This window comes from Aulonocara stuartgranti (assembly GCF_965226115.1).
Source record: "Aulonocara stuartgranti genome assembly, chromosome: 10".
NCBI lineage: Eukaryota > Metazoa > Chordata > Actinopteri > Cichliformes > Cichlidae > Aulonocara > Aulonocara stuartgranti.
In genome coordinates, this window is record NC_138946.1 from 25270439 (window position 1) to 25297095 (window position 26657).

The 26657-nt window shown below is 39.9% G+C and overlaps 1 protein-coding gene across 2 annotated transcripts in view; it reads left to right on the forward strand.

Moving 5' to 3' along the window:
- Positions 1-19197, forward strand: part of pcdh1a (protocadherin 1a) — a 174142-nt gene extending 154945 nt beyond the window's left edge. For both annotated transcript variants that reach the window (XM_082547972.1, XM_082547971.1), the window contains one exon: positions 15316-19197. In XM_082547972.1, the coding sequence (XP_082404098.1) occupies positions 15316-15686 (371 nt within the window). In that variant the 3' untranslated portion in view covers positions 15687-19197. The remainder of the gene's footprint in view (positions 1-15315) is intronic.
- The last annotated feature ends 7460 nt before the right edge of the window (positions 19198-26657 follow it).

A 26657-nucleotide genomic window follows, 5' to 3' on the forward strand; every position in this document is an offset into this window, starting at 1 on the left:
GTGTACCCCAAGGCTCAGTTTTAGGCCCTCTTCTCTTTATAATATACATCCTCCCTCTAGGTACCATCTTCCGCAAATTTGATCTTCAGTTTCACTGTTTTGCTGATGACACCCAGTTATATCTCTCTTGCTAACCTGATTCCTCCCTCCCACCTTCTTCCCTTACAGAATGTCTATCCGAGTTAAAATCCTGGTTTACCTCTAATTTTCTAAAGCTCAATGTGTCACGGTCCTGGGTCTTATGACCCAGTGTTTTGAGTTTTAGTTCATTTTGATGTTTATAGTTTATGTTAAGCCCTTCAGGTTTTCTAAGTTCATTTGTTACCATGCCTAGGTGATTTTAGTTCTTATTAATTCCCCCTCGTGTTTCCAACCCATGTTAAGTCTCCCCTGCTCTTCATGTGTTTCATGTCTGTGTCTTACGTTGTCAAGTTCTGGTTGTCATGTCTGCGTTTCATTATGTTTCCTGTTTTATTTTGGAAGGAGTCGTGTGTTCTTGGTTCTTTGTATTTAGCTTCACTGCTCCTGTCATTAGGTTCATGTTAGTCAGCTGTTTCCTCATGTGTCTCCACTTCCCCTGATCACCTCATGTGTGTATTTAAGTCCTCTGTTTTTGCATGTCATTTGTCAGGTCGTCTGCTCATCCATACCCTCACTTCAGCAGTCTATGTCAGTTCACCCCGTTTAAGGTTTTTCATGTTTAGCTTTAGTTCACCCAGTTTAGGTTATGGTTTAGTGTTCACCTGTGTCCTGCTGTTTGTACTCCCCTTTTGCTGGCCTCAATAAACGGCTTATTTTCTGTTAAAATCTACGCCACGTTCAGTTTATGGAGTTGCGTTTGGGTCCTTTTTGCCAACACCTACAGTCTGCCTTCGCCAGACTGTGACACAATGAGGATAAAACTGAGATCCTCCTTATTGGCACCAAATCCAACCTTTTGAAGGCAAGCCATTTCTCACTCACCATCGATAACTCCACAGTTTTCCCTTCTCCTCAGGTTAAGAGCCTTGGTGTCATCCTAGACAGTTCACTTTCCTATAAATCTCACATCAATAATCTCACCCGTTCTTCCTACTTCCATCTACGTAACATTAACAGATTGCTTCTCTTTCCACCCACTCTACGTCCATTCTTGTACATAGTCTTGTTACCTCCCGTATTGACTACTGCAATTCTCTTCTGCATGGTCTCCCCCAAAAATCCCTCCATAAGCTTCAACTGATTCAGAACTCTGCTGCTCGCATTATCACCAGAACCCCCTCCTACCAGCACATCACCCCTGTTCTTCAGGAACTTCACTGGCTCCCCTTGAAATTCTGGATAATTTTCAAACTTCTTCTGCTCACCTTCAAGGCCATTCATAACCTCGCTCCTTCTTACCTTTCTGACCTGTTAACCACCACTTGTTCTGCCCGTTCACTTCGTTCTTCTTCTTCTATCCAGCTTACTGTAGCTTCCTTCCGCCTCACCACCATGGGAAGCAGAGCTTTCAGCTGCTCTGCTCCCAGGCTGTGGAACTCTCTGCCCCCTGAAATAAGAAATATTGGTTCTCTCCCCCAGTTTAAATCCCAACTCAAAACTCATCTGTTCAAATCTGCATATTCACTGTGAATCCACTGTTTGTTCATTTTATCTTGTGCTTGTATTTTATTGTTCTTATTCTGCCATTGTTTTACTAAGTGTTTTATCCTATTGTAAAGTGTCCTTGGGTGACTTGAAAGGCGCTCATAAATAAAATTTATTATTATTATTATTATTATTATTATTTCAACGAGATTAACGCTGACAGCACTAGTGGGAACACAACGAATATGACTGCACATTTACTCCGACATCATCCTAGTGTAAAGACAAGTGGAAGCAGACAAAAACAACAAGCACGCATGCTACAAACTTTACCCGAGTCATTTAGACAGCCGTTAGCACATGATTCTCCTTATGGGGACCTGATATGTTTAATATGCTGCTGAGAATATAGCCCAGAAGAAGCGGATAGTATAGCTTTTATTTTGGAAAGAGCCATTTCTCTGTAATAAACTCTCTTTTCCAAAGATGAGTGATTTCTCGATCAGATAGATTTATTTATTTTTATTACTTTGTTGTTTCAGCAACATTAAATTTAAAAACTGTACTTTTGAGTTAAAATATATATTTAGAATTTTAATAAATGACAAATTAAAAAGCATGAAAATAATTTTTGTATCGAAAAAATATCGAACCGTGACACCAAAGTATCGAACCGAACTGTGAATTTTGTGTATCATTGCACCCCTAAAAATATATATATATATATATATATATATATATGTATATTTTAGGGGTGCAACGATACCGATACCAGTATCGGCCTCGATACCACATTTTCTAAAGTACTCGTACTCATTAAAAGTCCCCCGATACCGAGGACCGATACCACGGTCTGAGACCTGTCTATGTTTGAGCGGCATGTAAGGGGTTAATCACAGGCGCTGAGTGCCCGCCCCCACGCTTATTAGCACAGAGGAGCATAGCTGATGCTGTAGCAGTGGGACGGAAAATAGTTGGGCATTTTAAACATTCCGCCTTAGCCTACTCCCGCCTCGAGGACATTCAGGGACAGCTCAACCAGCCATCCCATATATCTCTATCTATCTATCTATCTATGGAAATTATTATTTAGCAAATAAAGATGTACGGAAAAAAAACAAAAAACTGAAAGATGGAATAACTGAGCCTATTTGTCCATGAGTGCCTGCTTGGGCTCCTGCCTAGGTGCCAGTAAAGCATGCTGATGCAGGGGTGTGAGTTTCTTCCAACTGATGCCATTATACATTGTCAGTGTCTCTGCCTGTTTGTACTATTGAGTGGACTAGAGTATGCCAGGCTACAACAGCACTGTGGCCTATGCCAGCCACTGCTGGAACTGCCACCACCCAGAGAAGGGGCAGGTCATGGGACTGGCAAGTTTGTGGAGGCTTCTGCAGAAAAAAAGTCCTTACAAGCGGTCCCCTGAGGCATGTTGTCATGAGTAATACGCTTATAATCCTGAGCTCATTCTAGCACACGCATTACACTATGCTCACATCAGCTGCTGCTATTTTGTTACCCCCTGATTGTTTGTAGGTTTATTTCAGAGCAAATAGGTCACTGGAAGAGCCTAACTGGAGCAGAATTAAACTCAATAACCTGAATGTGGCTTTGACACCATGGACAATGGTAAACTATAACGCTTTTACAAATGACTTCATGGGACAATACAGCTGAATCCAAAATGGCACTGATGATGTGTCAACACGTCACAGTTTTGAATGTGTCTAGATTTTCCTTTGCCCAATTTGAAAATGTGCTCTCGCTTGTGTGATCACTAACAATGAGCCCCGTGCTCTCATCCCAAACTTTGGCCACACATATTAGACTATTTGTCAAATGACTGCAGACCTTTGAAAGGGGCTTTGTGACAGAAGGGACATGTTATTACATCTCAGACCATTAACTGTAGCAAAGTACAGAGTTGGCTTATTGTCTCTTCGAGTGAACTGACTTATTGTGTGCCAGAGATTGCAGCCACATGTGAAATAGATGGAACCCGAACAGAAGTCCCATTATCCCAATAAATCTAGCCCTTGCATTTGATTTCAGACTACCTTCTTTTACACATAAAAGTGATTTCTCTGCAGTTTCATCATTGTGACCAGCTGACTCAAAGGCTGTGGTAACATCCCTTATAATAGTATGTTTTTATCAGAACCTGGAATATATCTGGGCTTTAGTTCTTAATATTGTAATATTTGTCCAGTTTTATTGCTTGTTTTGCAAAAAAAAAAAAAAAAAAAAAAAAAGGAAAGCAAATAAATATGAGAATTTGTGGAAGGTCTCTGTTTCATAGGGACAAGTCCATTGCCCTCTTCAATATGATTTACACAAGCCACTCAACTCTTATCCACATGTATATAACATGGCTGAAAACCCAGATAAGTGTTTAGAATTATGTGCTGAAAGGCGAGGACATGCATATAAGCGCACATTAGGCTCCATAAATAGTGCTTTTTACACCATGCTGCCACTGAAATTGTCCGGTTTTAGCACTAAGCTTGTAAAATGAATGAGTGAGCCAGTGTGCCTAAGCCACTATCCCTAAGCTTTAGATGTGCTCATGTATTACTCTAACAAAAGTGGATAACTCCCTATACTTAGGCAAAAATTGGATAGCACACTGCCTGCTCTTGCCGTGCCAGTGAGTCTGGGCAACAGAGTGCTGAAGCAGCAGGTTTGGAGGTGGTGATGTGTGTGTAAATTTGTGCTTAAAACTACAAGTTTATAAACGCACATAAAGAAAGTTTTCTTAATTAGCTTGGCGTCGCTCGTGGCTTCTTTTCAGCTGAGTGTCCACCGGCAGAACCAGGGGATCTTGACTTGAAACTTCAGGGATCGTTATGGAGGCAGAAATAGAAAGTGGTGGTAGAGCGCTGTTGCTCTCACTGGGTCTTACCCAGTCTATGTGATTCATAGAGCAGGTAGAGTGCTATGCATCGGGGGGGAGGAGAGGCTGGCTAGGGGCCAGTTCCACTTCAACCTCAGTTGGTTGGGCAGCTCAGGCCGGCATCAGAGTAAGCCCGGGGGTCATCTTTCCATCATATTGTGATGGGGACTGAGAGCCGCTGAACCTCCCTCTAACTAGTGTTCTGCCCTTCAATGATGGATGGCACTTGAGGGACTGGAATTGTACTGTATGGGTCTGACATGCATTTCCTTATTTCCAGTGAGTCTCACAGGGACAGAGTCGCTCTCGCTTTAAGGCTTTCTTACAGATATCGCAGAATTCACTACAGTTCGGGGACCATACAAACTCAATGAGGCCTGCATCCAGTGAAACTGAAACTGTCCTCTGAACACAGAATGAAAAGGAACCGTGCGTTTTTTTTAATCTCTCTCGCTTTTTCCTCTGGTGGAAGAATCAATTCTTAATTTGCAGTTTTATGTTAACATGGTATATCAGGCAGTCAATAGCATACATGCCTCGAGCTAAATAAAATGACCTGAATTAGTCTTGCTTACCCTCATGGCCAAATATAATACAGTTGTGCATTTAAGGTGACATCACTGACATTTTACTTCCATACTGAACTAAATCATCAGGATATTTCCAGGGCCCTGCCCGTGTTTTTGATCCATGTTGCACCTCACTGATTATTTAATCAATTCTTAAATTCTTTGGATCTTTCAAAACTCTGTTTAAAGCTACATTATATAGTGGACTATCCCTAAATAGTCCTTGTTTCAAGGCAAAGTAATTCTGACAGAATATTGCATGACTACGCAGCTCGGTCTCACCATGGATTCCTGTTAGATCTTCGGTCTAATTAGAGCATGTATTGACTCTGCTGTTTAATCGTGACTGATATTTTCTAGTTCCCAACTACAGAGCTGGAACAGAGACATGTACTGTTGGTTTTCATGCAACCTCTTTTAACTTTAGAAATTATATCTTTTTCTTTCCTTTTTTTTTTTTCAATTTCCCTTTGGGTAACTTCCTCTTGGATGGTCATGCCATGTGCAAGGCCCCAACACTTGTCACTCATCTTGATGAGCTGTCTACTGAAACAGTATCTAGCCTGGAGATGAGGTACCCATCAAACATACAGCCGCCACAGGCCCTGAGAAAACAGATGGCGAGAGAAGACACTTTAATGAAAAGAAAAATCTTCAGATGTTTACTCTTGTTGTGCCTTTGGTATTTGCTTTTTTCCTTCAGGTATTGATTTACCACTTAGTTATTTTTATTACCATGGCACTTGATTGCCTCCCACTAAGCATAATTACATGGTAGTTAAAATGTAACACTAAAAAAAAAAAAGAAAAAAAAGACATGTTTTAGCCAAACAGGGACTGCATGCCATGCACACCCAGGGTCACAGACAGACCCAGACGACTGCTGTGTACATGACCCAATTTGCCCATCAGTGCATTAAATTTTCATTTTATTATCTCATAATGAAGTATATGTCCTGGCCATTTATGACATTTTAAGCTGATAAAACATTAATGGTGCTCCTTTAAAAGTGCCTTTAATATATTAGATGTTACTTAAGTGAAGGTGTGGTCCTCATTCTAGTAACCAAAATACTCAGTCTCCCAGACAGGCCACATTACAACTACTCCTGATTCTCCACTGAGAAAATATTAAGTTCATTTTGTTATTGTATTAGATGATTACTTCAGTAATGTCAAAAAAACATCAAAGTTGACTATTCTTCACCAAACAAAAGCTTCATAAAAGTCAAACAGTAGCAGCTAAACGCAACAGATCAGAACAACAGGAGAGGGCCAAATCAAGCTGGTGTTAAAAGCTTGATGACCCCCTGCCGTCTTCGTGCATATTTAAAAACTGAAATTTTCATTTTCCTTTAATAATTACATATTCAATCATGTTTTTGATTCCATGTGTTATTTTTCCCCTTTCCCTAATCAAAGCCTTGTCAAAAAAAAAAAAAAAAAAAAAAAAAGAGGATAAATGGGTGGAGAAGCACTGGGAGATTGCCGCTGTTCTTTTCCTGTAGAATTTCTGCTACACAAAAGGCAATTTTCATATTCCGCTGTGCTACAAATTTGAATTGTCCTGCTCCAAACACATAGCTGTATTGTTGAGAGCATTGTGGTAACAGAGCTTTCCATCTCACTGCGTTAGTATGCTGACTTTCCAGAGAATTGTCAGTCATGCAGCAACACTATCTACAGTAAATAGTCGAATAAAGCTTTGCCTCTCCTGGGTCATTATTTATCTGCCACATGGGCGGCTTACGCGATTCTAAAGATCGGATTTTGTGAGATTATGTCAATGTTTGTCCATACTGGTGGTGGAAATTATTTACCTCCTGTTAATGTTTTATTTAAAGTTTTTCATAATAGCTTTATATCACATCAATACATGGCCTTCAGTACATGTAGATGAAAAGATACTCTGCTATAAATCCAAGTGTGCCACATTGGTTTCTGGTTAAAGGATATGAATTAAGATTAGGTGTTAAAAGTCATCACGGAACATGCCGTAGGCGAGGTTCTGTAACCTACTAAAAATATATCACCTCAGATTGGATATAGTCTCTGTGTGTGACTTTATCATTTCTATTCTTTATATTCAAAGCCCTGTGCAGGTGTAGGCTAATTAGCAGCTAATGTTAGTGCTCCCAAGTTAACCATGTCTCACATTGCAGACTGCTGAGATCAAAGGCAGAATTAGCAAAGCGATACCATCTTGATCGAAAGGTGAGGAAGAACAACAAATGGATTATGGAATACATCCGTGTTGCATGTCAATAAGATCAATGAGCGAAAGATAGTGAGCATCAAAGTTCTGCATAGAAATATACTCCAGGGGAAAATCCTGAGAAGGAAATAATTCCTCTTTGATAATTAGACATGGACATCACATGTAAGGAAGGCTTTGATTTTCTTATTGATGAGGGAAAAAATGTTTCCAGTGCAACCACTTTTTTTTTTTTTTTGCTGTCATTTGAAAAGCAGAACATTAATATTCATTAAGTATATTGTGCTTCTTGGAACTTGAATTCGACAAACACTAACAGGCCGGGGACTCAATGTTTAGATTTTCTTTTCAGCATTTACAAAATGAAACATCTTCTACCTGCTAGTATGTGGCCATGAAGTGCTGCCACTCTGAAAGGGGCCATAGAAAGGGCCTAAAGCAGGAAAGGAAAGCTTCAAAGGCAGGGACTAAGAAAGAGACATTCAGACAAGAGGAAGAAAGAACGTTTGGGTGTGAGACAGGAATAGACAAGTGACTCTTGAAGTAAATGTCACACAGTAATCAGAGAATGGCTTGGGTGATGAAACGCTCCGCTTAATTATCATGACAATATTTCCCAACCGTAAACTTCACATAAAAGGTATTTTTGGTGGTCACATTTCTCGGCTTCATCTTCTCTTCCAACCTCAGCACTGTCACCAGTCATTACACCATTTTGCCTTTTAATAATCAATTAATTTGCTCCAGCAACTGACTTCAGACAGACACATAGGAGCACAAAGGATAGCAGTTGATCAGATTATTAGCTAGAAATCAAGTTTTTATATGCTGATGACAGTCACAATGTTATATAGTTGTATCAAGGAAAAAAAAAGAACACTTGATTATTGAGCATTCAGTCACAACCCAACACCACAGGGATTTTGTCTGCATCTCCAGGAGTATTTCTAATTAAATTATAAGGAAAACTGAATGGGAAATTTGAGGTTTCCTATTTCAGGAGTAAGAGAACCACAGCGCGGAAGAAGCAAAGTGGGTTTAAATATAATTATGCAAGTATAAATATATTATAAGACTGCAAAAAGCACTGGCAAAAAAACCTGCAAAGCTAAAATGTGTATGTAATCATTTTAATTCTTATTTAATTTAAGATGTTCTTCGACTGTATTGACAGTGACAAATAATTCATGTCCCTTTATATTGTATTTAACTGTGTTTAGCATCGTAGTTAACATATTTCTGAAACTGTATATTTTAATCACAATCAGTGTCTCCCTGCTTAGCATTACATCCTTCATCAAATGTGGCACAGCCCACAGTAAAGATTTAAATGAACAGCATTAATAAAATACCTGCATTGGCCTGAAGAACATATGCAAATTTCAAGATTTACAGTAGATCACTGATGTCTAACTAATGTGATTCAAACTCAATGCGCACATTCAACTCTGTCCCCGAAGCTCTCTCTGAATGAATATGAGAGTGAATACAGCATACAGAGTAATACTGTTTATAGTCTCCAAGCTTCCAAGCTGACTGCCTTAATAAAAGATTTAGGTGAAGTGATATAGGTAATTAGTTTTACTTTAGTAGCGTAAAACATGCAGAGTAACAAGCATGACACATCCACATATATATGGACATGAACTTTATGCTAAGTTTGGGCTTTTAAGGATTCTTTTCATTTCTTTTTTCACCCCCACTAATATTTGTTTGAATGTCCCTCAGCAAGTTTCACCTCAGTCAGATGCTTGTGGTAGCCATCAGCAAGCTTCTGGCAAAACTTCTGGCTGGATATCTGACCGCTCTTTCTCGCAGAATTGGCAGAGTTAATTAATTAATTTATTTATTTATTCGGCACAGACCTGTTTTTTAAGCATATTCAGCAACTCTTCAGTAGGACTGAGGTTAGGGCTATTCTCTAGTGTTATCATATGAAGCACAATGATTAAATCAAAGGTTATTTGTAATGATAAAATAAAATAAAATTCTCAAGAATCCTTTTTTTTTTTTTTTAAACAATCCCTGTCAACCTTTTAATACTGAGAAGTTGTTGTGAAACATTAGCTTACCCTGGCCTAAAGAAATAATCTATCACAGGGATACAAATAGCCATTCATGTTTAAATCCACATTCACAGCCAACTTAAAATTATCTGTTAAGTCATGCTTTTGGACTGTGGAGGGAAATGAGAGACTCCAACGTCCAACGAGGCAAAATTTGCTTCAGATGCTATATCATGCTACTCCTTTGAATATGTCTCATAGATAAAGGTATAATAATCATGCTTTTGTCCTAACCTAAATATGCCCCCAGTCAGTTTACAAAGAGTCACTCTCTGCAAGCTCTTTATTGAGATTGGTTAACATGGTGATTAAGCCTTTTTTTAACTTTATTTCTTTCTTCCAAAATCCATTTGACCTTAGTTGCAAATAATATTTGATATTAAACAGATTCCCCAGTCTCTGGCGACCTTGTTGCTGGTTACAGGAATGCAATAGCTTGAATTTAAGTTTCGTGATAATGAAATGATATGTTGAACTTACTCGGTAGTACAGGCCCCAGATCAATACTTTTGCTGTCAAGTTTCAGGATCCAATCTCCAGTCCGTAATTGGCCGGCAAGCCAAACATACAACTGTCAGCAGAAGCATGAAGCTTTTCTCCACACACATTTTTCAAACACATGTTTGTGCACTAACAGAGAAACAATTATATCACTCACGAAACAAAGCGTATTGCTATCTTTCCCAGCCTATCACCTGTGTTTTGAATCTATTTTATCTGAAGACGCCTTGCGTATGTGTCACAGTTTGACAAAGCCTTAGTATTGGTTGACATATCACACCGCATATCAACTTCTCAATTGGAGGAGCTGGTGCATAGCGTGATCTGTCAGCAGGTGCTAAGGCTTTGTCAGACGCAGTGACACAAAAGGCAGTTTTCAAATAAAGGAACTCTAAGACAAAATGGTGGATGGTGAGAGAACTGACAGGAGGTGTACCATCACCCAATGAACCATCTACAGCATATTTTCCTGACGTGCGGCTGGCCGACATGTCCACTCATCAGCCTCTGTCAGCGAGAGGCCAGCCCGCTCAGCAAGCTGAGAATTCAGATCTTAAAGAGTCTTTGAAGGAGGTTCTGACATGCGTTTTAAAACTCAATACACATTCTTATCCTGCCATCATGTTCTGTACAGTTTCACTGAGAATTGCTGAACCTGTCTCCACCAAAACAATCAACCATTAAGAGTTCAAACAGACTGAAGTTTTTCGTTAACAGAAACTAAACTATGCTTAACATCGTCATCTTTAGAGCATCATTTCATGAAAGAAAAACATACTGATCTTGAAAGCGGGGGTTGTTCCACAAAAACGATGCTTTAAGAAATCTACATCATCTTTAGCCACAGTATTATAACAAAAAGAGCTTTACCATGCTTTATCTCACCCATCAGTTTCTGTGTAGTTAAGGTGACAAAGCTTACAAGCCTGCATGTTCTAGTTAGGCTGGCAAGATGTGAAAGTGCACGTCTGAGGTTACAAACTCTGTTTTTGTTCTTCTGGATTCCATTACAATGAGCAAGGAAAATGTGCATGTCAACACTATGTTTGTGCACTTGTAGCAAGTTTCAGTCCTTTAAAAATGTACTCCTCTGGAGAGAAAAAAATGTTTTTGGTAGCTTCTGCTTACTGTGCTTACTGAGAACACTTGAATAACAAGGCTTGACATGTCATAGCTAAAGAAATACAAAATCCTGGTTTCTTGTTTTTCTTCCCAGAGGATGACAGCCACACTATGCATTCACACCCAGTTATTATACCGATAGCCACCACACACACACACACACACACACACACACACACTAACGTCTGTGATCTGGGATATTTCTTCTTCTTCCTTTTGTTTGTTGGAACTTCTGTAGTCATTTACCTCATAAACTGTTTGCAGGTACCACAAATATACCGTTGATATCTCTTGCACACTCCCAAATGATTGTAGCTGGGTTTTTTCCACTGTTATCCCTCCGTAAGCTGTAGGTCTCTCATATTTGTTCACCATCGATCATAGCGGTCTGGCGCGTACGCTGGAAAGCAGCCGGTGGGGAGAGGCAGCATTTGCAATCAAACAGAGAGGAGCAGTGTGAAATCTCAGGAAGAGGCAGCTTCCCCCATACCCGTGGGCAGGGGATCAGACGATGAGGAAGCCTGCCTCAGACACTCAACACCTCCCACTGGCACCCTGATGCAAGCAGCATGCAAACCCACCCCTCACATGTATCTGTCAGCCAGGGGGTTAAGCTCTGTGTGTACCCCCACTCTGTAACTGCACTGTGGAGTACATGTTATGCTACTGCAGCTGAGGTGCTTTTAGAAGCTTGGCTAAGGTTCACTTCAAGTCGCTGATGTGGTTCTGAATTTGGGAGAAGGTAGAAATTGCTGTTTTTCTTTTCCATGATATTGCTTTAAGCAAGCAGATGGGACTGACCCACTATAAAAGGAGAACGCTACAGGTGCAATCTATCTGTGAGTCTAGAGGAAAAGGATTCTGCTGTGCAGAAAGGAAGCAATGTCATTGAGTCACTGCTCTTCAAAACCAAATCGCAAGCTCTCTAAATCCAGTCAGCCTGTTTCAGCCACTGGCATAATAGTGCTGTGGTTTGCCCATCTGTTCTCAATTGTCCACCTTGGCTCGCCATCCATGACATACACGACTATAAACTCTAAAGGGTTTGTTCCAGACTGTGAGCAGATTTATTTCAGGTATAGGTACAGCAGAAAACAGGCTTGAGTGGGTGAGAAAATACCTATTTTCCCACTGCGCCTTTGGCTGCTCCTTCAACCTGTGGTTGACCCATTTGCTTCATTGTGTCCACCAAATATTCAAACAATGATCATTTCAGCTAAGCGTGGGAGTGTGTTTTGATGCACAGAGTGGACAGTTTTGTGCCACACTGTAAGTGGACTGTAGTACAGCTACAGATGGCTAATGGCCACAGCAAAAGGCGGACACAAAAGTATAATTACCAATATTGATTTTGTGTGTGTGTGTGTGTGAAAATGGATTTGAGTGTGACAGAAAGGTCAGTAGAAGCAAATGTAAAAATTTGTGCTTTCACAAATGAGACACACTATCATAACATTCTGTCATCACTACACAATAACTAATCCATTATTATTGCACGTTAAAAACTGTTTTGAGCTGACATGGGTGGCTGGGAATGACACGCACTGCAGAGTGCTAATGACAGCATGCAGCAGCACAGCGAGCTGAAGTTGAATATACCCCTGCTATTCGCTAAATTGTGCATTAAGAACAGCTTGTATGTCAAAGCTAGATTATAAATAAAACCATATGAAATTTAGATAAAGCACTAACAGTCAAGGTAATGGCCTACTAAAATATCTGACATTAAAGTATCTGCTGTATGTTCTCGCTTAATGACGTGTGATATGTACTTTGGCACCGTCGGAAGAAAATGGCAGACTTTGGCAAGCTAGTCGTGTATTTAGCTGTCACTGCTGATTTTCTGGCCCTTGATGATGATGAGCGTGGCTCAGAATGTGCTCTAATTCCTGTCAGTGGTGCATGGCATCATTTCACATTACATGTTTTCTTTTAGTTAAATAATTCCACATTATATTTTGTAAAAAAAAATAAAAAATACAGCCGACCTGAAGTCAATAACCAACCTGACAGTGAGTGAAGACGTCACAGTATTCAGTGTTCCCCTATATGGCATTTATCTCTACTGAGTTCAAAGAGAAATCATAAATTAAACAGACCAACAGGACATTTGTGAATTTCAGGAGTTTGCGGTCCTATATGCAGACACATAATGGCAATGCCTAATTTATAAGGAACATGCCCAGTTGTGGCATGTGAAGTCTCTCGGAAACCAGTACAGTGAAGTCTTTCCTTTTTCCTGTACAGTAATTCGTAGATGTGGAGCTGTGCTGATTTTAACACGAGGCCCTCTTGGTGTGGCATAAACCTCCTGGAAGCTGTGGAGAGGTTATAATCAAGTGTGAAATCCTTTTGGGGTAGATTCCTACACAACTGTGCCTGCGCTTAGAAACAGACTCCTCAACCCTCTCTCCAGCTCTCTTCCCATGAACATCTTTTTGTAGCAAGAGTCCACTTTGCTGTAGCGATGCATACAGACAATGCTCTTAGCGGAACTGAGAAAATGAAACTCCAGTCATCTTGCATGAGGCAATAAACACACACACACACACCTCAACGTGTACATGCTCGCATCCCTCATTTATTGTAGCTCCTTGTTCTTAATCAACCATAAAAGTGTTGTTCATTCTTATGAAATTAATATTAGTTCGCTGACACTGACCTACTAAACAGATATAGGAATTTGCCACTTAAGCATAATGATGTAATTAAGCATGAGTAAGAACAGTGCTCAGTTGTGAAGTGAAAGTATTAAATAGCCTAAACATCTAGCTGTTTAGGATTACAGGAACAATGAGATTAACTGCAACAATAGATGCCCGATCATTATTATTATTATTTTAATAAACAAAGAGGTAATTGTATGTAGCTTACCCAGGGGAAATGAATATTTTAGACACAAATAGGGACAATGAATTAAGCTAAATGCCATGCTTTTATTTTTAGTAAACATCAGAGCTTTTAACATCTTTAGCACACAAGCTTTTCCCACTTTCGCCTTTGATTGACTGAATTTTCGTTGAACCAGATGCTGTGCTTTTTTCTCTGTGTTTTTTCCCGTAGCCTCAGAGATCTGGCATTTTTGTGAGATAATTATCTTGCCACTGGTCATGAGCACAATACTGATGTTGTGTCTCACAGGCTTACAGTCAAACTGGCATTTTCTCTGTTAGCTGTGAACCGCTGCCTCTAATACGTCACCTCTTGTGGTTACATCATTCACATGCACCAGCTTCTTTCAGCAGCGGACTTTCTGCTTTCTCAACAAGAACATTTGCTCTCATTCGCGCGCCGTCCTGTAGCCGCAAAACAAGACAGCTCTCCCACGACGGATGTCTCGTTCGATGGTGTGGTCACTATTGTGGCATTTGCAGTAATGCATTTATCACGGCAATCAAAAGTTTACACATCAGCGACATTGCACGCACACGCGGATCTCAGCTGTCTGCTCTTCAGACATTGATCTGGCCATCTCAGGCTGAGTCTGAAGGGATAACAAAGATAAATTGAGTGGTATTTAAATTTAATATGGGCTGTATGTTTAGTTTGTCAACAGGTGGTCTGCTTAACCAGTCTGCTGCCTGGCACCTGAACATTAGCGATGAATAAATAAATGGGGCCTTTGTCGCTTTTACAAGGATGAGAGAAACATGTGAGTTGTGAGAGCTAGCTGAAGCAAACTTATTTTGGAAGATTTCACAGCTTCCACAGTGAAACGAGGTCACTGGGTCGTGGACCCATTTATTTAATTAGGAACAGTTGATTCTCATCAATTTTTTATTCAAGGGCAGGGGAACTCATTTCAGTACTGTCAATCAATAACTCATTCAGCAATGGTTTTGCCCAGAGGGATCGAGCTATTCTCTCTGTAACCAAACACTGTACTTCCCCAGTATGTGTGGCTGTTCCATTATGTCCATTCCTGTAGTATTTTTTTTTTTCATGTTGACACCTGCTTGGAGCATCAGTTGCAGCATGCAAATCACAACTAATAGAAATTAACTCACTGCTGTTGAACATGTTAACAACACGATGATATATTACAAACATAGCAGACAAACTGCTGTTGGATACTTCTAAATGACATAGACACAGCATGCCGTCTCTTGAATGTATCACATCAGCTCGTGGGCTACACACACACACACAGTAGTGCTCATTACACAGTGCATAGCAACAGCTACATAGCAACTGCTGCTTACTGCTTAGCAACAGCTGCAAAGATCTCAAGGAGGGGGGTGGGTTTCACGGGGTGTTTCAAATGACACCATTTCTGTTCACAAATGCCTTTTTACAACTTTTTTTTTTAAATGAAAATTGCTCCAGTGTTTGTCGCTGTGAAACTCCCTCTGATGGTGCTTTTCTTCTCTCTCCTGCCCACAGATATCCGCTCCCTCCCTGATGTGGCAATGACTGGAAACTGCACAACCGAGTGCAGTGAACTGGGCCATTCAGACGCCTGCTGGATGCCTGGGCATCCCTCCCCTGTACGCAAGACCAGGAACCCCCCGAAACTCTCCACCTTCGTGCCTTACCAAGACAGAGGGAGCCTGGGACGCCTGGCTAATGGGAACGCCAGGCTGGGTGGTGAGGAGCATCGGCCGCGCCTTCCGCCCTCCCGCAGTGCCTATTCCAGCAGTGGTCATGATGCCAATCAGGACTGCCCCTTAGAGGAGGTGCCCCTGAGCGTAGCCTCTGAGTTTCCACCCACCTCTCCTTCTGCTCACACTCCAAAAAGAGAAATTTACCTGTGAGGAACATATTCATCTGATCAATACACAATTAAAGAAAATACACACTCCCCTCAAGAAGGAGAAACAGGCTGTCCACACATTGAAGCCAATGCCCAATCTGAAGTTAACAATATAGGCTGTGACCCATTCGATCACTGCTTTTCTCATTTTCTCCTTAAAATATTAATTTATTAGCATATTTATGAGTGACTCCACAAAGTTAATTGATGCACTCACTCATTTATTTATTGGAAATCTTGATGGGATACAATTCAGTCAGATGAATAGGAAACACAGATTGAACCTAATCATTACTGTAGTTAGCAAAGTCCCATTCTGTGAAGTGATCTCTTGAAACTGAAAGTTGTGATCAGTGCTCTTGTGCCATTGCTACATCTAATTTAATAGACAGCCAGTCAGGCCATATCAAAAGGCTTAACACTTTTGACTAACAATCAAATAAAATGGTCTATCTTAATGTACAGTGCTGTAAATACATTTGAATGGTGTGTTCTACATATATTTTTGTCTGGCATAAGCTGAAAAAAAAATGCCTCAGAGTTTTAGCATATTTAAGCTTTTCTTTATGCTGCTGTTTAAACTTGATTAAAAACCATCTCCCGGAGTGGAGCTCAATATTGTGGAAGGCATTTATCCGCTTCACACAATCACACACACGCACCCCCTTCGACCCCTAATCATAGTAGAATGGCCTTTACCTCTGCTCCCTGTAGAGCTCTTCCACTTGGTGGAGAGAGCTGTGTGGCAGCATTTAAACTGACATTATGTCCCACTGACTCGCAGCACTGTGACCTATCGTTCATCATGAAAACGGTTGACTTGGCCACAGTACCCCAGAGTCACAATGACCAAACGCAGAGTACTCGCGAGACACGTTCTGATTGGCTTTTTACTCTGCTGATGACAGTATACCAGTGTATCGGTTGAGAAAGCTCTTCTCTGTTGTGACAATCAGATGGGCTCTCTGTGTAATTCACAGTCCATTTTTTCTAAAACTCATACTGCTTAGGAGAACTTGTGTTGATCTAATGAAGGCCTAAGGAATTATTTACAGGAAAGGGCACTTGAGTGTTGAGAGACACTAGAGAGATAGAGCACTTATTGAGCGTGAATATGATGTGAACTGGATAGGTGGTATGTGCTATTTTCAATGTTAATTGTCAGCTCTCACTGGACACAGGCTTCTGCAGAGGTGAATTCAATACACACTGAAGTGAGTGATTTAACAATGTTGGTCTGACATGAAAGATTCCAACAATAAAAGCTGAAATAAATATGTAATTCATTTCAGTAAATGAATACCTGCAAATACAGTGACAGTGGTAGGAGTAAGGCTCAATTTTGCCGCAACTGCCTGTTAATTATATATTTCCTTGTATTGAGGACAACATGCTTAATAAGTTATTAGGCATTTATCCTCCTCTGGCTATTGAGTAGAGAACAAAAACAGGGCATGCCCATGGGCTTCATTTATCTTCGCAAAGATTTTCCAAGTGAATCTGAAGGATACTGTGTGTCTGAAGGACACCATGTATTAGTCAGTAATTGGGTGTTAATGATGACTCCACTAGCCTGCCTTACAACATCGAAGAGCTAGTCGTTGTCTTTGATTTAAACATTGATTTGATTAGATTTGTAGATACCTTTCACCTCTGTATAGTATTTCCACAGTAAGACTGTGTCTCTGAATAAGGGCGGAAGAGCCTGGAATGGACATTTCCTAATTAGGGTGAGTAATAAGTCCTGAGCTGGGGCATGTGTGAGCATACCCCAGGACACGGCACCCACCAGATAATGCAAATCCACCCACAGAGCTACAATCAGTTAAAGGGGGTATTTTTTTATCAGCACTTACCTCATCATGCTGCCATTGAAAGCCACGTTTAGAATAATTAACGCAAAAACATATGGAAATTACTGGACATGGCCATGATTAAATAAGGTGGGCGATTATCCTGCCTTGAGGGGGAGAAAGCACATTATGCTGTTTTCAAAGCCATTTAGCGACTTACGTAAAATTCAAACAACAGCCATGATACACTGTGATTAAACCCCCACGGCTCTCCCGAGCTCCCCTCTCATAGCTGTGGCTAGCTGCTTCATGAACTGAAAACAGCGGGTAAGATCACTGACCTGGAATTAATAACAAGTGAGAAAGATACCAATGAGGGATAAAATCAGTGTCACATAGCTTCAGTCAAAACTCGATCTGTCTAAAAGCATTGACTGGATTCAGATTCAGCTCCAGCCTATGTGTCACGATGTAAATTTGGAATACATGTTTTGATTTGTGTCTTTGATCACAAAAAAAATATCTATATATATGGAATAAATAGGCTTTTAGCAGATGTGTCAGAACTGTCGGTTGCTGATCCGAATGGATGGCGAGAGTTTGATTTAAGTCCAAAATAAAAACAAGCCTGGGTTTCTTTTCCCACTCTCTTGATAAGTTGGACTCTCTTGCTCCAGCCAATAATGACCTCCTGCTACTCACTTCTGGAACAATACATCACCAGGTTTGACCTTTCTTTTGAACTCATGCTGAATGAACTGTGGTTACTTCTTTCTCAAACACAGAACAGTTCTCCTTGATCCAAGTAAGAGGACATCACGGAGCACCTAAATACACTCGAAACTATGTTGAATAATGTTTAATTTGTACTTAACATTGATTTAATGTTGAATTCACTTGAGTATCTTTTGCCTATCTGTAGTGTGTATTGTATGGTGATCATTTCTGTGGACAGATGGACAAATTACCGTTCTGAAATTGGCAAGAGATTTTTTTTCTTTTTCTTACTGATCAAAGACTCTTAGCAAACTGGTTGTGTGAAAAAAATAAAGAAGTCTGTTGGTGGTGTAGTGTACATAGATCTCCACAACGCTGTGCCTGCTGTCAGGCAGGCAATGATTTTAGCATGAATTCCAAAGATAATTGGTAGATACTGTTTACTCTTTTTTCTTTATTTTTAACTTTCTGAAATGTCAGTGCTGGTTCATATTCAGAAGGCCCTCTCCCAAACGAACTGAAATTATCTGAACATTTCATTTTTTCACTAGAACAAAGACAATTGCCTTGAAAATACGTCTTTGCAAGAGAGAATCTAGTTGTTATCCTAATTGTTGGTATATTTATATAGGATAAAATGCTTGTGATGCCATGTTTTTGTACAGTTTTATGTACATACAAGTGAAGCTTTCTAAAAGTACTGAGAAAAGCCGATGGCATATAAAAATTGTAACATGTTTTCTTGAGATGTGCACATCTTGCCTTGGTTGGATTGACCTTTGCTGAGTCAGTGTGAATGTGGCCGTTCTATGCCTGCACTGTAGTCATTCACCGGCTCCCACCTCCTGAGGACTTAATCAGTTTTTATGTTTATCGTGAACAGTGGATTGTCTTATCTTACCAGTTTGTTAAATCCTGTGTTCTGCTTTGTTCTGTTTCAGCATGTTGACAAATTCTCTTGTAATACTGTAAGTCCTCATGAACTTTGTAATAAAATCACTTCAGGGAAAAATGAACACTGTCAGTGTTTTCTTTGTTTGTCGTCATTATTCATCACTTCCGGTAGCTAAACAAGTGTTTGGATGTTAGGGTTTGGGGTTTGTTTTTTTTTTTTGCTTTTTCGTAAAAGGTTTTGCAGCCTTAGAGATACATTGTGTAAAATGCATCTCACTCCAGGACCTGGGCTCATTAAGAAGAACTAGTATTCTTGTCATGCGGGAACAGGCGGCTTATTTCTCAGTCAGGAAGCCTCTGAATGTTGAGAGGGAAGCATTCCGGAGGTTGAAGTAGGAAAGTCCCAGGACCTGTGTTCACTACTTCAACTAGAAAAACAATGTGCCAGAAGTACACAGACCCAGTCATGCACTTAGGAAGGAACATTCATTCAAATTGCTTGTTGCGACACATTTAGTGCGAGGATAACAAGGTTGCTGCTGTGTTTTTAATATGCATGTGACTGTAAGATATTTAAATGCCATGGCTTGAAGTCAGAGAGAATAGATATTAAAAAAAATATACTATCCTATTTTTCTTTTTCTTTATGTGTACCTACAGTGTATGTTACTTTAATACAACTGCTGATCTGAAACATATTAGTTAATTATGCGGTAACAACAATAACGTAACATATTTAATCGAGAAAGGTTTAAACACAATATTGTGTCTAACAGCACAGCAAAAAAATCCCTGTTTTGTTTGTTTAGTTACTCTTCTGGGGCGTTTTTTCACCTGAAAACAGAAAGCCCACATCCTACTGAATTTACCAGAGGGGTTGGATGATATAGATGACAAGAGACTGCCCTAAAGATGAGACAGTGAAAAGCTCCAAATAGTTCATAGTAATGCCAACAGCTCTGTAAGGCTATAATACTGTATCCTCTGAATCCACTCTTCAAACTACACAGTGCATTTTAGGTACCAAAGGAGGAGACAGACGCCCAATGAATGTCAGTCTTCAGCAACTTCTCCCAACTCCTCCAGGGGGATAGCCATCCAAACCCAGAACAGCTGCTAGCCTAGTCAGCCTTTTCCCAGCTAGCTATTCTTAGTAGACTTCTGTGAGTGGCACTCACATCAGGTGAACCTCCCTCAAATGGCTACTCACTGCATTTACACTGAGACCAAATGATAAATCAAGACCTTTGTCTTGTGGCACAACTACCTCTACATTTCCTCTTTACCAGTAAGGCACAGTACAGCACCCAACTCTCACCGTCTCATTATCCTTTCTTGCTGTCATTTCCCCTGAGACCAAGTATTTTAAGAAATGTTTGATACTTTATGTTATATGATTCCCCTTTACTAGAAAGGAGAGTGCTATCCTTTGGCAGAGCAGAACAGTGGCTTTCAAATTTAGATGTATTACACTCAGCTGAAAATCATTCGAATAAGCACTGGAGGTCCTCCTGAAAGAGGCACAGAAAAACACTGGAAAGCAGATCTCCTGGCTTTTCTCAAGCTATGTCTTTAAATCACATCTGGAAAAACTACACCAATGGAGTTGAGACAATGGCAAAGTTTGCCACCTATCCTGTCTAAAATGCAAATATAACAGCTGGCAGAAGTGGTTTTAACATCCCTTACTCCTTAAGAGCTATGGAATCCCTTGGGTAACCCAGGCATAAGCCTTCTTTTAGTCTGCAAACCAATCCAAAGTAAATTGGACTGGCAGACTTCCAGCCCCCTTGATCATTTGTTAGAAAGTAAAAAGCTGGTCCACTGTTCTACAGCCTCAACAGAATCTGTGTTGCCCCTCTGAGAGCTCAGATATGACCATCACTTTTAAGCTCTTTTCCAGTACACAGCGTAGGGAGGGAAGGAGGCTGAGGATATTGGCGAACAAGCGCCCCCCACCCCCAGTATGCAAAAACAGATCATTTAACATGGCTAAGTGAATAACTGTACTCTTGTTTTTCACAGATTATCTCAGTGAACTGTGCTAAAAAGAAAAAAAGGGGGACACTGATTTCATAAAATCACATTTAATTGGATGTGTTAAGGATCACCGTTTTCATTCCTAAATATTTCTTTTTCAAGTAAAATTTCATATTCACTTTAACATTAGATCTACCCATGTGAATGCGATGCTATAATCTAATAAAAAAAAAGCAACACATTTACCCGGTACAATGAGTATAATACTTTAGATGCACTGAATGGCTAATTACGAAGGAAGGGAAGCATAACGCTCTTTTACTTCCTTCCGTTTTCACCTTTTAGCCTTTAAGTGGAAAGATATATCCATGTCAAGATGTAGAAACTCTCAAAATATTCACACTATATACACACACTGTGCAGGGGCCTTAAAGTCTTGAGTTTTTAAGCCTTTTACACACACCATTACAGGCCATCACAAGTCCATGTCTCTTGAGAATGCAGTGTACTGTATGTTCTTGGATATGGTGTAGATTCAACCTTTTTGCTCCCGTGGAGCTCGCTAGTAGTGCTTAGCAAAAACCGAGGCAGAGGTATATGGGCATTGTTGAGAACAATGCACACTGGAAAACGGGGGAAAGGCCTGACTTGAACCACAAAATAAAGTCTAATAGAGACCTTGAAATCTTACATGCTCTGGAAAGTGCAAGGCATAATTGTAAGTTTTTCTCAAAGATGGAGAATTAAAAGTGAAAAGTAAATCGTACTGGACTCGAGAAAACTCCAAGGGATGTTGGAATGAAGTATGAGTTCTGCTTTAACAAGGCATAGCTCAAAGAAAGCAAAGATCTAACAGCCTTTTATTTAATGGCAAGAGATGGATTCATGTTTCTGATTTTACAAGACCTTGTCTTAAGGCATGTCTTAAGGTGTCTTAAGAACCGCCACAGTTAGAGGAAACTCTGAGCAACATTGCATATTTATTCATACAGCTCCTAACAGAATGCTTTGACATACACAATTTGTTGTGGTGGACACTTCTACAGTCACATCTGAGCCCTTTCAACACAATGCAATATTGACAAAAGAGTATCTTGCTGACAAAGTGTCGGGGCATATGTGGTGCCTCGTGGGGCAGTTGCTTTCTTCACACAAATGCAGAATTAAGCAAAAAGCCCACACAAACCTGACGTGACCTAAAACTTGCACCCATCTCATTTTTCTTATTTTCTTGCAAGAGTTTTATGATGTGCATTTGTTTACTCCAACATTCTCTTCTTTTACCGTCCGTGCAAAACAGACCTTGCATGAGTAACTTTGCTGAGTTTATCAGGTCTGATGCCATGCTCAACTTGCTGCTAATTTTAGCTCTCAGCTTCCCAGGGAGTGAGAGAAAGCCAATATTATCAATAACATCTAACCTTAAAGCTCAACAGGGACTGCTGCAATAGAAACTCAAAAAATGAAGCATTTTGATGAGGCATGTACAAACTGCATCACAGTGTTTGATAGACCAATAAGTTAAGAACTACTTCATCAAACCAGACAATCCACATCCTTGGTGCGGCTTTTTTTTTTTTACCTTTCACAGATGTTTTGTGATCTCAATAGCACAGGTTCAATTGTTACTCAGGCATTACAACATTTCCATTCTCCACTGAATTCTGACTCAGGGTAAGGGTTCCATTTTATAATTTATTAGTCTATTAAACCTGCTCGCCATTCCCTTCACTGTTGTAGTGAAAGATGACATAACTGCCACCTTCAAGACCTATTTGCTTCTGGAAATTTCTCCTGTGGCAGGAACTGAGCTTCTTAGAATTGTCTGGCGATGCTGGCTTTCTATCTATCTATCAATTAATAATGTGTCTATGTTCTACTGGAGACCCTCCTACTTGAGGGATGTGCTGTCTCAGTATTATGGTTATTATCTGCTTTTTGACTCATGGAAGTGTTTTTCTATTCAGGGAAGTCAACTTGAATTGGACGGGAGAGACCCGAGACCATGTGGTAATTGACAATCATATGAAGATGGGGCTAGGAAGATGATAAATTGAAGATGTTAAATTGAATCAATAACTCCATACATATCTCATGAGCAGCCTGACTTATAATTCAGTTATACAGATCAGATTCTCTTAACAGTCCAGCAGCCTAGCTTCACCTGTGGTAACATCTGAGGTTGTTTGTGGGATAAAGAAGTGTGAATACCAAGCTCGGAACTCACAAGAAATCTTAAGAATTTGAGCAATGACCATTAATAAGAATTATTTATTTGACAGAAGATTTATTTGAGTAATGACAGGGCATGAGTTAGTAATGTTTGGCCACAAGTATAGGGAGCATGTATTTTACTGGTGAAATGTAGAAAGTTGAGGGTATTGTGATGCATACTTATAATTCTTCTCTAATTTAAACATATATACAAACTCAAGGCTGTTTTGCAAGATGTCCTCATGCAGTTTTTCTATGAAATAAAAAAATCTTTGCAATATATAATACTTTTGAAAAAAGAATACTTTTAATAGGGTTGTGTAAACCGTATTTGTATATATTATGAGTGCAGCTTAATTCTCACATAGATTTAGTTTGAATGAGAGATTTTATGACGCTTAATGACATTGTGAATCAGATTTGATATTGTTTTAGTTCACATCAAGCTGATTATTGCCTCATTGCTCACACTGGCTTGTTTAAAATCTAAGTGTCTTCTCTTAAAAATCTTGACAGTTCTGTATACAGCCATAATTATGGATATTACAAGGTCATATTATTCAAACAGTGAAAAAGCCATCCCTGAATCACTGGGGATTTGGGGATATTCCCTTTAGCAAGTTTTTGCTTTATTTCATCCATTACTGACCGTTAGGCTAATGCAACACATCGGCTACGCTCTGCCTATCTCTCTGTTTTCCTGCTGGGCATATTGTGTCCTACTTGGAACACATGACACACATGGATGCGGACCATTGGCAAAAAGGAAGAGAGAGCAATTTCTTCATAAATGATATTTTAAAATAACCAAACTTTTATATGAGCCTAGGCTGGAGTGCAAAAGAAAAGAAAAAAACTTGAACCGCTATTGTGAACCATTGTGTACATCTGTAATTGATTAGGGATACATAAGAGTTTGCAGATCTATATAGCAGTAAGATAAGCAGGGCAAAAAAATGACTAGACCATTTCTTTGTTCAAAACCATGAGACAGAAGGCTTTCAAAGCTTTGGCCCAGTGCAGTTACTTTAAAGCTTGTACGCTATAATCTACTTGCGAAGTGTCCTACTCAAGTCTAATCCTGAAGTTTGGAGGAAAATTGTTTCTCTGGTGTATTGTAAAGGCCTTACTCTACAGGTTTGCATGCATCTTTCAACTCTGCAACATTTCCACAAATATATCTATTACTGTATAGATATTCATTATGGAGCTGCAGGAAACACCGCCGGGAAACACTGCTCTCCTGTAGCCTTTTCCTCAAGATGAAAACACTACTCAGCTACCGCTGCTGTTGCCTTGGAAACCTGGTCACTCTCACTCTTTTACCCACACTCTTCACCACTCGCTTCATTAAGTGCGTAGCTGCTGGCAATTAGAATAAAACCAGCGGCAGGGCTGGCTGTCTTGAAATGCAGTCTCCAATTAAATACTTTCAAATAGCAATGTTTTTCTTTCCAAGCTACATGTGCTTTCCATATAATAAATCATGCACCTGGGAGCTATGCTTCTAAAAGTCTACACTATGCTTGCTATACCATTGAATGACTTAAAAAAAAAAATCTGTCTTTTAGTACTGTGTATACAAATGTAATATGGATCAGACATCGCCTTGTAACTAGTGATGTTTTTCCCTTTCTTGCTCAAGCTCAAATAGGCAAAACAATGTTCTAGACACCACGGTTATTTCACAAGAGCAGAAAATGCCTGAATGATCAGTGCAAATCTGCATCAATGTGTGTACACTTCTATTTCAAGTACAGACAGAAACACACAGCAGTTTTTTTGCTCATCCATTCAAGGCGATTGCTATATAAATGATTGATAACTGAAATATAGGTGGAATTAATGACGGTCCTTAATGAAGTCTTTTAGTCTGATCAAACTCTCCAATTTATATTACTTCCCAGCATTTTTACTAACTGAGCAGGTTATTATTGCATTAAAATTGATGAAGTAAATTAGAGTGAATCATCATCACGGGACATTTGCTTTAAGTGAAAAAGTACTCTGGAGAAGTGCACTTGGTATGTTTCTTGTACTACAACATCATTGATTTAACCTTGCCCGTCAGCTCCTCACATGTTCTAAAAACAGAGAAAAAAAATATTAAACCCTCACCATGCACTTCATTAAGTACACCTTTTCAGCTGCCTGTTAATGCAAATAATTAATCACTCCGTCACGTGTAATCTAGAGATGGTCAAGACAACCTACCCAAGTTCAAACTGAGCATCAGATTGAGGAGAAATGTGATTTAAGAGACTTTGAATGCCATATAGTTGTTGATTTCAGATCTGAGTGCTTCAGACATTGCTGCTCTAGTGTGATTGTCATTTGGTAACAATCTCTTGGGGTTTATAGACATTGGTCAGAAAATATGCAGTGAGTTGCGGCTCTTTGGGCAGAAATGCTTTTTGTTAATGTTAGAGGTCAGAGGAGAATGACCAGACAGCTGATAGGAAGGCAACAGTATCTAAAATCACCTGTTACAGCCAAGAAATGCAGAAGGCTTTCTCTGAACACACAATGCATCAAATCTTGAAGGAAATGGGCTATAGCATATACTACAATGCCACTCCTGCCAGCTAAGAACAGTAAAAGCTTCAATTAACATGGGCTCACCAAAATTGTACAATTGGACATTCAAAACTCATCACAACCTTTCCTGTTATGATGAGTTTTGATTTCTGCTGCAAAATTTGGATGGGAAGAGTAGAATTTGGCTTAACTAAAAAGAAAGAATGGATGCAGCCTACCTCATATAAATGGTGCAGACTGTTGGTGTTGGTGTAATTGCGTGGGGGATATTTTCTTGGCATGCTTTGCATCCCTCACCTGAACATTGTTTGAATGCCAGAATCTACCTTAGAATTTTTGCCGACCATTTCCATGTGTTTATGTCCACAGTACGCCCAGCAACCTGTCACAAAGCTCACGACATGTCCAAGGCTACGGTCACACTGCAGGCGAAAGCGCATCACATACGACTTTTTTGACCCTATGCGACCCATACTCGATCATGGTATGACAGTTTGAACAGCACAAATACGATATTTTCAAATCCGACCTAGTCACTTTCGTATGTGGTACTGAATCCGATACATATCTGATGTTTTAGAAAGCGACTGCTGTTTGAATGGTCATGAATGGACAGAAACTGAGGTTTTGGACTTGATTAGCATATGGGGAGAAATGATAGACTGCTGCAACAACACCTACTAACTCTGTAGCCGCCATTTTTACTTCCGTAAACAGAGCGATGTCTTCTTTTGCGCATGCGGGCCGCTTTGAGGGCCATGAACCGTTCACACTAGAGCGCATTTGCTGTCACAATTTATTTGTAGTGTGAAAACCAGACAAAAAAAATCGGTTTT